Source organism: Lucilia sericata, unplaced genomic scaffold (assembly GCF_015586225.1).
Source record: "Lucilia sericata isolate MDLA Ls3-8-SP2 unplaced genomic scaffold, ASM1558622v1 Contig002207F_arrow, whole genome shotgun sequence".
Classification (NCBI taxonomy): domain Eukaryota; kingdom Metazoa; phylum Arthropoda; class Insecta; order Diptera; family Calliphoridae; genus Lucilia; species Lucilia sericata.
Genome location: NW_023996038.1, coordinates 1 through 16,277, shown reverse-complemented (window position 1 = coordinate 16,277; position 16,277 = coordinate 1). Strand labels below are relative to the sequence as shown.

At 27.8% G+C, this 16,277-nt stretch overlaps 1 protein-coding gene across 1 annotated transcript; it reads left to right on the top strand.

Annotated features, from left to right (window-relative positions):
• Positions 1-6,595: 6,595 nt before the first annotated feature.
• Positions 6,596-11,890, top strand: LOC119613603 (dymeclin). The gene is made up of 5 exons (XM_037969632.1): positions 6,596-7,538; positions 8,115-8,853; positions 8,926-9,423; positions 9,493-9,615; positions 10,932-11,890. The coding sequence occupies exons 1-5, from the start codon at positions 6,925-6,927 to the stop codon at positions 11,079-11,081; spliced, it is 2,124 nt and encodes a 707-aa protein (XP_037825560.1). The 5' UTR covers positions 6,596-6,924; the 3' UTR covers positions 11,082-11,890.
• Positions 11,891-16,277: the final 4,387 nt, after the last annotated feature.

The following is a 16,277-nucleotide window of genomic DNA, read 5'->3' as shown; positions in this document are numbered from 1 at the left end:
GGTTCTAACTATATATACGTGTATGTATTAGCTGAAAAATATTGCTTTTGTGGATCTTAGGTGATGAGAACCGCCTCTATTTGTAAATATCTAAATTAAGTATTTTTCCCGTACCACACGATAGTTCACTTTATATTGTTTCCAAGCAACCTAAGGTCTGTTTAGAGGTCTAAATTTAAACATAGTGTTCTTTTAAGTTCGTATATGGACTTTGGAGAAGAAAAATTAGGACTTCAGTGGTTTTTGCTTGGATACAATTCGCTCTCCTTTGGCAGTTAAAGATTTTGAAAGACAACTCAGTGCGTTTTTTTTATAATTCTTTGTGTTATTTCATCAATTTCTATATTTTATATTTTTTAATGATTGATTAAACATCTCATAATTGAATTTCATTGATTTATACTTGTCCTAAAAATCTAAACTAATTTTTTATATTGGAATTGCCTCATTATTTCCCTTTAAACATTGTTGACGCAAATAACTACACAGTTTCACACAATAAGGATATGATGTCCTTTTAACAATAAAACAATAAATTCCAAAAAGCAATTAAAAAATAATTTGAAAACCCCAACGAAATTAACTGGAAATTTCAATATGCAAAATACTTTATTGACGTGCAAATTCTGATGAAAAATAATAAAATGCAACAACAAATGCACCAAAATTTTTATTTTAATATTTTTTTCTTGGTTTTCCCATTCTACATAATCTCTATTTTCAATTGGAAAACATAAATTTACTTTTTACCTGTTTTTTTTTTTTTTGAATTTTATTTATGAACAAAAAACAAAATTCTCTTAAAAAAAAGGTAGGCAAAAAACTTAGTTGATTCACTGTATGTATATCTTTTTTTGTTTTCTACATATCTATAAACATTTTTCTTATTTATATCATGTTTTCTTATTTGTTTTATTTATTATTTTTTATTAGTTTAACAAATTTTCAATTGTTGCTAAGGGAAATTTTTTGTTTAGTTGTTACACTCATACTCTTGCAATCAACTAACATTTCAAAATTGTATTTCTTTACGTAATTTCTGTCTATTTGTTGTTAATTAAGCAAAAATTTCTGTTATACTAACATACATATTTAGAAATGTAATAAATTGTTTAGATTTTATTTGCTACACCATTTCCTATTATATATTTCTACTATATTTAGCTTGATTTTAATAAATTTCAAAAATTTATAGTTCAAAATTTCTTTAAAATATTTTATGATATCTTACTAGAAATATCTCAACTATAGCAGCTGTTTTCTTAAAAAAAAAACAAATAGAATTTTCTCAACTATAATTTAAATTTGGAAATGTTGTAGTTTTTTTTTATCAACAACTATATATATATTTAAATGCCAAGTATTTTTTTTATTTTGTTTAATCTTATCGTATATATTCAGTTTATATATATATAAGGAAACTTATCATTGAATTGGTTTATTAACCCTTTTAAATTGTGCATTCATTCAACATTTTATGAATAAATAATAATTTCTCGTAAAATACATTTATATCGATTTCTTATTTATTGCTTAAGAATTAGTATTGTTTTTTTTTTGTTTAATATTTTTATTTTAAGTAATCGAGAGTATGTTTACTTAATTTTTTTTTTGTAATTTTTGAACTTGAAATTTGCTTTTTATTTTTGTTTTTTAATTAATTTGTTTACACTTACTCGTTGTGGGTTAAATGTCTGGTTGTGGGCATCAAGCCAATAAATATTTTAAATTATACTATATTTTTGTCTTGTTTATTTTTAGCTTACAATTTTTTACTGTTTTTTTTACAATTTTAAGTGCTTTTGATTTTGTTTAATATATTACATAGGTTTGTTTGACAATTTCTATTATAGATTAAGAATTTTCGAGGGATTTACTTAAGAAATTTAGAAAATTAAATATTTTACAGCAAATGTTTGTAAATTAAAAATATTATTCCTCCTTCTAAGTATTCTTTATATTGGAACAAGGACAAAGCCTTATATCTTGTCTTAACTTTCGATTTGTATTGACCATAGTCTGGTATACTATATACTGGCCTATTCGGAATAATAAACTCCCGGGGAATTTATTACCTCTCCTCAACATAAAGCATTCCAAAGGGATAAAACTCCCGGGGAAATATTGTTCATAATTTGCCTGATAGTCGTAACTATTGTATAGTTTTGTCTTTAGACAAAAAACTGTACACTAGAGTATAGTTAGTCTATAATCCAGTCTATAGCCTATTCTATAATCCAGTCTATAGTCTATTCTATAATCCAGTCTATAATAGTCTAGTCTATAGTCTATTCTATAGTCTAGTCTATAGTCTAGTCTATAGTCTAGTCTATAGTCTAGTCTATAGTCTAGTCTATAGTAGGGTCTTATAGTCTAGTCTATAGTCTAGTCTATAGTCTAGTCTATAGTCTAGTCTATAGTCTAGTCTATAGTCTAGTCTATAGTCTAGTCTATAGTCTAGTCTATAGTCTAGTCTATAGTCTAGTCTATAGTCTAGTCTATAGTCTAGTCTATAGTCTAGTCTATAGTCTAGTCTATAGTCTAGTCTATAGTCTAGTCTATAGTCTAGTCTATAGTCTAGTCTATAGTCTAGTCTATAGTCTAGTCTATAGTCTAGTCTATAGTCTAGTCTATAGGTCTAGTCTATAGTCTAGTCTATAGTCTAGTCTATAGTTAGTCTATAGTCTAGTCTATAGTCTAGTCTATAGTCTAGTCTATAGTCTAGTCTATAGTCTAGTCTATAGTCTAGTCTATAGTCTAGTCTATAGTCTAGTCTATAGTCTAGTCTATAGTCTAGTCTATAGTCTAGTCTATAGTCTAGTCTATAGTCTAGTCTATAGTCTAGTCTATAGTCTAGTCTATAGTCTAGTCTATAGTCTAGTCTATAGTCTAGTCTATAGTCTAGTCTATAGTCTAGTCTATAGTCTAGTCTATAGTCTAGTCTATAGTCTAGTCAGTCTAGTCTATAGTCTAGTCTATAGTCTAGTCTATAGTCTAGTCTATGTCTATAGTCTAGTCTATAGTCTAGTCTATAGTCTTGTCTATAGTCTAGTCTATAGTCTAGTCTATAGTCTAGTCTATAGTCTTGTCTATAGTCTAGTCTAGTCTATAGTCTAGTATAGTCTAGTCTATAGTCTGGTCTATAGTCTAGTCTATAGTCTAGTCTATAGTCTAGTCTATAGTCTAGTCTATAGTCTAGTCTATAGTCTAGTCTATAGTCTAGTCTATAGTCTAGTCTATAGTCTAGTCTATAGTCTAGTCTATAGTCTAGTCTATAGTCTAGTCTATAGTCTAGTCTATAGTCTAGTCTATAGTCTAGTCTATAGTCTAGTCTATAGTCTAGTCTATAGTCTAGTCTATAGTCTAGTCTATAGTCTAGTCTATAGTCAAGTCTATAGTCTAGTCTATAGTCTAGTCTATAGTCTAGTCTATAGTCTAGTCTATAGTCTAGTCTATAGTCTAGTCTATAGTCTAGTCTATAGTCTAGTCTATAGTCTAGTCTATAGTCTAGTCTATAGTCTAGTCTATAGTCTAGTCTATAGTCTAGTCTATAGTCTAGTCTATAGTCTAGTCTATAGTCTAGTCTATAGTCTAGTCTATAGTCTAGTCTATAGTCTAGTCTATAGTCTAGTCTATAGTCTAGTCTATAGTCTAGTCTATAGTCTAGTCTATAGTCTAGTCTATAGTCTAGTCTATAGTCTAGTCTATAGTCTAGTCTATAGTCTAGTCTATAGTCTAGTCTATAGTCTAGTCTATAGTCTAGTCTATAGTCTAGTCTATAGTCTAGTCTATAGTCTAGTCTATAGTCTAGTCTATAGTCTAGTCTATAGTCTAGTCTATAGTCTAGTCTATAGTCTAGTCTATAGTCTAGTCTATAGTCTAGTCTATAGTCTAGTCTATAGTCTAGTCTATAGTCTAGTCTATAGTCTAGTCTATAGTCTATTCTATAGTCTAGTCTATAGTCTAGTCTATAGTCTAGTCTATAGTCTAGTCTATAGTCTAGTCTATAGTCTAGTATAGTCTAGTCTATAGTCTAGTCTATAGTCTAGTCTATAGTCTAGTCTATAGTCTAGTCTATAGTCTAGTCTATAGTCTAGTCTATAGTCTAGTCTATAGTCTAGTCTATAGTCTATATAGTCTAGTCTGTAGTCTAGTCTATAGTCTAGTCTATAGTCTAGTCTATAGTCTAGTCTATAGTCTAGTCTATAGTCTAGTCTATATAGTCTAGTCTATAGTCTAGTCTATAGTCTAGTCTATAGTCTAGTCTATAGTCTAGTCTATAGTCTAGTCTATAGTCTAGTCTATAGTCTAGTCTATAGTCTAGGTCTATAGTCTAGTCTATAGTCTAGTCTATAGTCTTAGTCTATAGTCTAGTCTTATAGTCTAGTCTATAGTCTAGTCTATAGTCTAGTCTATAGTCTAGTCTATAGTCTAGTCTATTAGGTCTAGTCGATAGTCTAGTCGATAGTCTAATCTATAGTCTAGTCTATAGTCTAGTCTATAGTCTAGTCTATAGTCTAGTCTATAATCTAGTCTATAGTCTAGTCTAGTATTAATCTAGTCTATAGTCTATTCTTTTGTCTTGTTTATAGTCTACTCTATAGGCTGGTCTTGATTACAGCCAAGTCTATTGTATAGCATATCATTTACATTTCTTTCAAAAGTAGTTTTTTATAAAAATTAAATAATTTGTTTAATTTATCATTAATTTAATTATTTTCCTTTTTCTTCTTCTTCTTACAGCCCTCTGCTCAAACAGCAACTAGCAGCAGTTTCACAACTACTGCCAGTCCTGATCGTGTCATTACTCGTTCAGCTACCTGTTTGGCTTTATTGGGTATTGCTTTGTCCTCATTCAGCCTTAAACAAATGTTAGCCAGCAGTGGTAGCTCATCATCCAGAGTGCCATTCCGCAAATTTTAAATTATAAAATGGAATGAAAACGTTTTAAGTCGTTTTCTAATTTTTACAATTTTTTTCATAAATATATATATAATTTAACAATAATTCGTTAAACGGGAATGTAATAAAAGTGTGGTGTATTAAGAAATGGAAATTGGAAACGTTCTCAACAAATCAAAACAACCCCTATTTAAGGACTCCAGAAAGCACAATGAACGTTTAATACAAAATACTATAGAATATTATTTTAACAACAACAACAAAAAAAGCAACCAGGAAAGAAGTGTGATTTTAAGCCAGCCAAACTATGACGACGAAGCTAACGAAGCTCACCAGTAATAATGGCCAAAATAATATTAAAATGAGAAACTAACAAAATATGCAGATAAATCAACTTTCATTATAAAAAAGACAGAAGATAAAGTTGATTTTTGTAAAATTTTATTGTAAATGTATTGTGTACAAAAGAGGAAACAGAAAAGGGCTTAGAGAAGGGAATGATGATTCCAATTTTTTATTAATATTTTAGTTTTTTTTTTCTTTGCAACTATATAAGCAATACTTTATTATTTTTTAAACAAAAAACCAACAAAAACAATTAGACTTGGCTTTAAACCTCAGCAAAGCTAAGATTTTATATTTTAGTTATTAGAAAAATCATTTATTCATTCATATTGTTTAATATTATTTTAGTTTGTAATCTAAACTTATACATTTAAGTAGGGCTGCATGTTTTACTCATTTCTAAAAACAAATTAAACCACAAATTAAAAAGAAACAAATATGTATATAGCTTCTTAGCTGATCAGGGCAGAAGCGGTCTTTTGTTTTTGATTTTTACTAACATTTCTTTCTCTATTTCCCTTAGATATTCTTTTCTTCTTTGCTAACTTTATTCAGTTTAACAAAATTTAGTTGTCTTTACAAACAATTTAGCAAATTTATTTAGAGAAAACAAAACCAAAATGTGATGTTAGTAGATTTTGCTTTGAAATTCAAAATTTATTAATCCAATTAAACAAATTATATTTTTATTACGACACAATTATATTGTATTTTTTTGTTTTATACAAGTTTTTGTGCACTTGATATAATGAAAATTTCTTTTAATAAAAGTAATTTGATTTTAAATGAAAACCATAAAATCAACAAAATTTTTATTTTTTCTTTTTAAATATATAGCATAGTTAATTCCCGTTTTTTCAATATAATTCTCAAAAGTTTAAAATATTATTTTCTTAATAATAATTAAATTAAAAAAGTAATTTTAAATTATAATAGTATAATAATATATTTTCAAATACTTACAAGTCTACAAAATATTGTTTCAAAATCAAATAAAAAATGAATAAAAAATAATTATATATTGTTTTTTTTTTTAAATCTGCAAAGAATGTCTTTTTTGGGGGTTATAAGTACTTATACTTCATTTTATTTCCTTAAACATGTGTTTTAAATGTTAAACTATTAATTTAGTTAACATAAAGCTCTGTAAATATATAAATTTACGTTGCATTACATTGAATTTTAAAATTTTCTTTAAAATTTTCACAAAAATTAACGTAAATTCTCTAACATACGCAAATCAACCGCTGTAATGTTTATCTTTAATCTGGCAACATTTCATTCAACAAACAGCTGTTTGTAAAGAACAACAATTGAAAAGAGAATAGCAAAAACTATGATGACGTTTTGCTCTGTCAGATTTTTTACATATTCCACATCAGAATAAAAGAAAAAATAAGTTTATTTAATTTTTTGCCGACACGGCTACAAAAATTCTAAAAAAATAGATTTTAAAACAAACAATAAACTCATAAAAAACAATATCTATGGATTAACTAAACAGAAAATTCAAATAATTAAACGAAAAAGTTGAAAAGTAGACCTTCACAAAGAAAAAACCACAACAAACTTTTCATATCGAAGGAAAAAAGACGACGACTACGACTCTAAACGGGAAGCCAATCAAAAAAAAAAAACGGAAAAAAGTCTTAAACTCCTAGAGAAAAACCTTACAGAATGGGCATTAATGTAAGCAGGCAGGCCGATTTAGCCGGCAATGAATTGTTACAGAGATTTGTGGGACGAACTCATATTTCACACGAGGATGTGGACTATTGGCAAAAGTTGCTCAACTACAATATTACCATACCCGAAAATACACAGGAACAATTAAATTTAGATTCACGCCTTGAGTCACTATGTCAGTCGTTTATTAGTAACAATTTAAAAACTGGCAATTTTGGTTCGCTAATTACGGTGTTTTTAACTAAAGTATCCGAATTGCTTTCCTTGTCCGATCAGGAAAGTAATATGCACATATGGCAGACTTTTAATGCTTTATTCATTATACGCAGTCTGGTGAAATATATCATAGAGACTGGTTCAGAATTTCAGTTATTACAACATTTTGAAGCCATACCGAATGAGGAGTTATTAAAGGCAGAGGAAGAGGCTTTGGCAGCTGGCGCTCCTGCTGAAAGTACTGCCATAGCGGTTGAAGCCACAGAGCATGATGATGCGGCTGCTACTATTAAGGCGGCCGCAGCAGCTGCGGCTGTTTTAGTGGATGGTTCTAAGTTTGAGACTTTCATTGATGCTATTTTCAATTTAATTGTGGTGATTCCTGTCAAGTAAGTTTGTAATGGTAGCTCTTTTTCAATATAAATTCTGTAAAGTTTAGTATAATCTTTAGTCTATAGTTGACTTTAAAATTTAGTCTATAGTATAGTATGAAGTCTAATCTGTAGTCTAGTCTATAGTTAAGTGTATAGTCTAGGTTGTAGTCTAATATATTGTCTAGTCTAGAGTCTAGTTTGTAGTCTATTCTTTAGTTTAGTCTACAGTCAAGTGTAGTCTATACTATTGTTTATAGTCTAGTCTACAGTCTAGTCTATAGTATAGCCTATTGTCTAGTCTATAGTTTAGTCTATTGTCCAGTCTATAGTCTAGTCTATTGTCTAGTCTATAGTCTAGTCTATAGTCTAGTGTATAGTCTATAGTATAGCCTATAGTTTATAGTCTGCTCTAAAGTCTACTCTATAGGCTTGTTTATAATCTAGTCTATTGTCTAGTCTATAGTTTAGTCAAAATTGTATCCCGTTCTGGACAGATTTTGTTTTTTACATAAACCATTATCAATATATACCTATTCTCCTCTTTACTTACTCTAATCATACAATATCACTTATTTTCTGTATCTCTTTCAGAGAATTCACATATCACTTACACTTGGAAGCTGTCAATACCCTAATCACACTTCTATCCGTGCACCTCTTTACTCAACAACCAACCGAGAAATCAATTATCTTCCGCACTGTCTACAAATGTCAACATGCAAATGTTTTAATGTCTGCCTTATTACATTTTGTATCACGTTTAGTCGAGGTTCCTCAAACTATGTTTGGTTCTTCTTCAGCCGGGTCATTTGTCTTTGGCATTGCAGAATCTCTACTATCTATATTTAGCTTTCGCAAGCAACAGGATGTTTTAAATACAACTCATTCGGTGGGTTCCGAACTATCACAACAATTTCGTACGCACTATCCGTTGGCCAATCAAAGTCTTCTTTTGATACTAATACTGACCAATCATTGTACTACAAAAGAAAATTCATATCGCACATCTCTGTTTGCGTGTGCTGATTCTAAAGATGTGGCCCATAAAGATACAGCCACATTTCATATTGATTTTTCAGCTGTTTATGAAACATTATGCCGCATTGTCACTATTGATCAAGCGACTTTATTATTATATTTATTGCTGCATCGTAATGAAAGATTTTATCGTTTTGTCATGGCTCAACAGGATTTGGAAAAGTTGGTTACACCCATTTTACAAACATTGTATCATGCCCCTGATAGCACCTCACATCACATTTATATGTCATTGATTGTTTTATTGATACTAAGCGAAGACGACAGTTTTAATAAGAATGTTCATAATATTGTGAGTATAACTACATCAAAACATTCTTTTTTACTCTACATATAATTCTTGTTTTCTTCTTTCCTTTTATAGATGCTTAAAAACATTACCTGGTACACAGAACGTACTATTTCGGAAATATCTTTGGGAGGTCTACTCATATTGGTTGTCATACGTACTATACAATATAACATGTTGAAAATGCGTGATAAATATTTACACACTAATTGTTTGGCTGCTTTGGCCAATATGTCGGGACAATTTCGTAATCTACATCCATATGTGGCTCAACGTTTGATTTCCTTATTCGAAACTTTGGCCAAGAAACACACACGTTTAGATGCCCAACTTAAGGAGCCCGTAAATAGTGCAGTATTTGTTAATGTCTCTACCACACCGGAAGATATGTTACAAGATCTAACCGTACTCGAAGAGGTGTTACGTATGGTTTTGGAAATCCTAAATTCTTGCCTTTCGAATCAACTGGTCTATTGCCCCAATTTGGTTTATACTTTACTCTATAAACGTAGTGTTTTTGAGGGCTTCCGATCGCATCATGCTTTTCAGGATATTATTCAAAATATTGATATGGTAAGTATAAGTAGTGTGAGGATAGTTTTAGCAATTAGAATTAATCTATTTTTTTAAATCTTTTTTTAGGTGGTGGGTTTCTTTTCATCACGTTTACAACGCGTGCAAGAACAACGCGGTGAACTGGGTGTTAATGAGGTGTTTGAGGTCATTTCCAAGGGAGCTAGTCAATGGTCTAGTGATCGTTTAAGGGTAAGTGTAAATATTGGGATAGATAGATAGATAGATAGATAGATAGATAGATAGATAGATAGATAGATAGATAGATAGATAGATAGATAGATAGATAGATAGATAAGATAGATAGATAGATAGATAGATAGATAGATATAGATAGATAGATAGATAGATAGATAGATAGATAGATAGATATAGATAGATAGATAGATAGATAGATATAGATAGATAGATAGATAGATAGATATAGATAGATAGATAGATAGATAGATAGATAGATAGATAGATAGATAGATAGATAGATAGATAGATAGATAGATAGATAGATAGATAGATAGATAGATAGATAGATAGATAGATAGATAGATAGACATATAGATAGATAGACAGATATATAGATAGACATATAGATAGATAAATGATAGATAGATAGATAGATAGATAGATAGATAGATAGATAGATAGATAGATAGATAGATAGATAGATAGATAGATAGATAGATAGATAGATAGATAGATAGATAGATAGATAGATAGATAGATATAGATAGATAGATAGATAGATAGATAGAGATAGATAGATAGATAGATAGATAGATAGATAGATAGATAGATAGATAGATAGATAGATAGATAGATAGATAGATAGATAGATAGATAGATAGATAGATAGATAGATAGATAGATAGATAGATAGATAGATAGATAGATAGATAGATATATAGATAGATAGATAGATAGATAGATAGATAGATAGATAGATAGATAGATAGATTAGATAGATAGATAGATAGATAGATAGATAGATAGATAGATAGATAGATAGATAGATATAGATAGATAGATAGATAGATAGATAGATAGATAGATAGATAGATAGATAGATAGATTAGATAGATAGATAGATAGATAGATAGATAGATAGATAGATAGATAGATAGATAGATAGATAGATAGATAGATAGATAGATAGATAGATAGATAGATAGATAGATAGATAGATAGATAGATAGATAGATAGAGTAGATAGATAGATAGATAGATAGATAGATAGATAGATAGATAGATAGATAGATATATATAGATAGATAGATAGATAGATAGATAGATAGATAGATAGCTATAGATAGATAGATAGATAGATAGATAGATAGATAGATACATAGATAGATAGATATGCCACTAACTAAATAATAGGGAATAGTTTTTAGTTTAGTATTAATTAATTTAGTTAGCCTTATGAGGCCCTATGGGTTCGATTATGTAAATGAGGAGTTAATAAAAAAAATATATTAATACAATTTTTCTCAATGTTTATTATTTCATTTAAGAAATTTCCCGATTTAAAATTCAAATACGTTGAAGAAGATGCACCCGAAGAATTTTTCATTCCATACGTCTGGACTTTAGTGTGTAAATACGGCTGTGTACACTTTAGCTCTGAGAGCATTAAAGGTGTAACCACTGAAATTTCCTGCTAATATACACTCGAGTTTGAAACATGTTTATAATAAAAAAAAAACAATAATATTTTGACTCCTTTTAAAATTAGAATTCATAGTTTAATACCTAAAATAACCTATAATCTATAGTCCAGAAAATATTTCTTCTTTTACATAATACATGTATATTTAAAGCTTTTTATGTTTCTATATATGCTCTTTTTTTCCATAATAATATTAACATAGCTGCTTTTTAAAAGACTATTTTTATTTTGTATATGTTTTATTTTCTATAATTTGCTATTAAATTTTAAGCTCTTCATTTCAAATGCGTTAAAAATACAGTTCAATGAACTTAAGAGAATAAGAAGATTTCACTTATAATAATAACAATCACATTATAATTAATGTATAATTTCTCAATAATAATTAACTACATTTTTTGAAACGAGTTAAGGACTAACAACACCCTGGTTATTAATAGCGAATAAAAGTTACAAAATATATTTACAATTTATTATTACTATTATGTATGTATGTTGAAATTTATATTTAAAACTAATAATATGTATTTAACCAATTCCAAAAATCTTTATATTTAATTATAACAAGAAAGAGAACAAATTAAAAAATCCACAAATCGAAAAGAAAATTCTGTCCATTGGAAATGTAAAAGTTTTATTATATTAAAAATTGTATTTAAACAAAATTAAAGGACCTGTAAAAATACATACAATTTCTAACTTATAATAAATAATTAAAATAAAAAGAAAAAATACAATAAACAAATTAGACTTTAATGAAATGCATATTTATAATATAGGAAAAATAAATTGCAATAAAACTATATATAAAAATAAAATTATTGTTTTTTTATAATATTTTGAGAGAAGAGGTCATAACGAACGAACGAACTAACTAACTAACTAACTAACTTACTAACTAACTAACTACTAACTAACTACTACTAACTAACTAACTAACTAACTAACTACTAACTAACTAACTAACTAACTACTAACTAACTAACTACTACTAACTAACTAACTAACTACTAACTAACTAACTAACTAACTACTAACTAACTAACTACTAACTAACTAACTAACTAACTAACTAACTAACTAACTAACTAACTAACTAACTAACTAACTAACTAACTAACTAACTAACTAACTAACTAACTAACTAACTAACTAACTAACTACTACTAACTAACACTAACTAACTAACTAACTAACTAACTAACTAACTAACTAACTAACTAACTAACTAACTAACTAACTAACTAACTAACTAACTAACTAACTAACTAACTACTAACTAACTAACTACTAACTAACTAACTAACTAACTAACTAAACTAACTAACTAACTACTAACTAACTAACTAACTAACTAACTAACTAACTAACTAACTAACTAACTAACTAACTAACTAACTAACTAACTAACTAACTAACTAACTAACTACTAACTAACTAACTAACTAACTACTAACTAACTAACTAACTAACTAACTAACTAACTAACTAACTAACTAACTAACTAACTAACTAACTAACTAACTACTAACTAACTAACTAACTAACTAACTAACTAACTAACTAACTACTAACTAACTAACTAACCTAACTAACTAACTAACTAACTAACTAACTAACTAACTAACTAACTAACTACTAACTAACTAACTAACTAACTAACTAACTAACTAACTAACTAACTACTAACTAACTAACTAACTAACTAACTAACTAACTAACTAACTAACTAACTAACTAACTAACTAACTAACTAACTAACTACTAACTAACTAACTAACTAACTAACTAACTAACTAACTAACTAACTAACTAACTAACTAACTAACTACTAACTAACTAACTAACTAACTAACTAACTAACTAACTAACTAACTAACTAACTAACTAACTAACTAACTAACTAACTAACTAACTAACTAACTAACTAACTAACTAACTAACTAACTAACTAACTAACTAACTAACTACTAACTAACTAACTAACTAACTAACTAACTAACTACTAACTAACTAACTAACTAACTAACTAACTAACTAACTAACTAACTAACTAACTAACTAACTAACTAACTAACTAACTACTAACTAACTAACTAACTAACTAACTAACTAACTAACTAACTAACTAACTAACTACTAACTAACTAACTAACTAACTAACTAACTAACTAACTAACTAACTAACTAACTAACTACTAACTAACTAACTAACTACTAACTAACTAACTAACTACTAACTAACTAACTAACTAACTAACTAACTAACTAACTAACTAACTAACTAACTAACTAACTAACTACTACTAACTAACTAACTAACTAACTAACTAACTAACTAACTACTAACTAACTAACTAACTAACTAACTACTAACTAACTAACTAACTAACTACCTAACTAACTAACTAACTAACTAACTAACTAACTACTAACTACTAACTAACTAACTACACTAACTAACCTAACTAACTAACTAACTAACTAACTAACTAACTAACTAACTAACTAACTAACTAACTAACTAACTAACTAACTAACTAACTAACTAACTACTAACTAACTACTAACTAACTAACTACCTAACTAACTAACTAACTAACTAACTAACTAACTAACTAACTACTAACTAACTAACTAACTACTAACTAACTAACTACTAAAACTAACTAACTACTAACTACTAACTAACTAACTACTACTAACTAACTAACTACTAACTAACTAACTAACTAACTAACTAACTAACTAACTAACTAACTAACTAACTAACTAACTAACTAACTAACTAACTAACTAACTAACTACTAACTAACTAACTAACTAACTAACTAACTAACTAACTAACTAACTACTAACTAACTAACTAACTAACTAACTAACTAACTACTAACTAACTAACTAACTAACTAACTAACTAACTAACTAACTAACTAACTAACTAACTAACTAACTAACTAACTAACTAACTAACTAACTAACTAACTAACTACTAACTAACTAACTAACTAACTAACTACTAACTAACTAACTAACTAACTAACTAACTAACTAACTAACTAACTAACTAACTAACTAACTAACTAACTAACTAACTAACTAACTAACTAACTAACTAACTAACTACTAACTAACTAACTAACTAACTAACTAACTAACTAACTAACTAACTAACTAACTAACTAACTAACTAACTAACTAACTAACTAACTAACTAACTAACTAACTAACTAACTAACTAACTAACTAACTATTAACTAACTTCATTTAGTTTACAATTTCATAGCACAAATTCGCTGTCAAACATGCGCATAACAAATTTATTTGTTTACAAAACATTTGCCAACTTTAAAGTTCAACGACTTTGATTAATTGCTAATGCTACTGCATTGTGGCTTTGAATTTATTTTCGAAAAAAAAAAGAAAAATTGCAATAAATTTATGCAAATTTGTATAGAAATAAACCACACATAAAAATTTCCCCTTGTATTAATGAAATACATTTTAAAGTTAGAAAGAACTGTGGCCGACTTAAAAATATTGTTATTTTTAATTTCTTAACAAATCCTACTGTTAAATACTTACGCCATTCCCTACATTTCAACAACTTGGCTAATGGTCTGAACAGCAGAACTTTAAAGTTAATGAATATAAGGAAATAGTTTTTAAATTAATAAAAATTGGGTTTCCGTGTATTGGTATTCATACGAGTGATAAATTACACCAATCATAACTGTAACATAAAATACTTGAATGTAAAGAGTAGCGCTGCTTATAAAAATATTAACATATTAATAGTTACAAACTATTTTTAGTTGTTTATAAAAAAATTACATTTTTTTATTTAAACACAAATGCGGGTTAGATATAGTTTATTGACTTTTACCACAAATTTATTGTTTTGTTTGTGTTTTATAATGAACTTTGGGGAAAACCCGGAAACGGATACCAACACACATACTACAAGTTTTACTGAAAAGTGAAAAATAGCGAATAAGAGAGAGCAAAAAGAAGAGAGGGAGTGTTTAAAAGAGCAAGTTCATTTACTTGTTGGTCATTTCAATTGTTACTTGCATTAAATATGACTTAAAGGTTATTGACTTGTTTTCTATGCGAAAAACTGCAGCAATGGTGATCGTACTTTTGGCTTAAAGCCAAACAAATAATTTATTAACTTATCTAGTTTGTAAAGACTTAACTAAGTACATAACAACAACAACAACAACAACGTTCTAGTTGTATTAATTAAAGTTACAAGTAAAAGCTTTAATAACCATTAAACAACTAAACAATTTATTATAAAAAAATACACTTTAAATTATTAAGAAGAATTCTCTAGAAAAAAGCTTTATAAACAATTGCAGCTATAAACAACAAAGTAAATGGTTATTTAAAAAATAGACAATAAAAAAGTAAAGCAAATAAATATTGCAAAAGATCATGGTAAATAGTACTCAAAAATAAACAAACCATGGCTAATAATTATGGTAATGTTAACAAGAGCCCACTACCAACCAGCCCAGCCAGCCCAGCCAACCACTCACTACCTCCATCATCATTAGTTTCAGCGAGTTGTATCTACAAAAAGAGTTGCGCGAATATTATTGTATTTCTATGGATAAAAACAGAAAATAACAGAAATAACCACTAAATTCGCAGAAACTATAAATAAAAAAAAAACTGTGTAAGTGTGTAAAATAAACAAAAAAAGAAACATAAATAAACAATGCCTAGAGTCATTATGAAAACCAAATAAAATATAAAAAATATATAAATTACTAATGAATGCATAGTTTTTTATTTATTTTTTCATTATTATCATTTCTGTTTATGGACAGACAACAAATCTACGGACAGACGGACGGATGTTATAAGTTTGTAGTAAATCAATGAATGATTGCTTATGTTTTTGTTATTATAAAAATAATGTAAATATTTTACGGTTAATTTTTTTTTGCAATACAAAATACTATTTAAATATTTTTTGTATTATGTATTATTATTATTTTAAAAGATTTGTTAACAAAGCTTTAACAGAAAAAAGTAAATAAACAAATTTAAAAGAGAGGAAAGTACCCAGAGGGAAATGAAATGCAAGAAAAAACGAACTAAACTTTGAATTTTTTTGAATATCGAGAGACTACTGTAGACTAGACTATAGAATAGACTATAGACTAGACTATAGACTAGA

Excerpts from the sequence above, each read along its gene's own strand:
- LOC119613603 (XM_037969632.1), top strand. The coding sequence starts at position 6,925 with ATGGGCATTAATGTAAGCAGGCAGGCCGATTTAGCCGGCAATGAATTG. Across the intron at positions 7,539-8,114 it reads ATTGTGGTGATTCCTGTCAA|AGAATTCACATATCACTTAC; the intron begins GTAAGTTTGTAA and ends TATCTCTTTCAG. Across the intron at positions 8,854-8,925 it reads ATAAGAATGTTCATAATATT|ATGCTTAAAAACATTACCTG; the intron begins GTGAGTATAACT and ends TTCCTTTTATAG.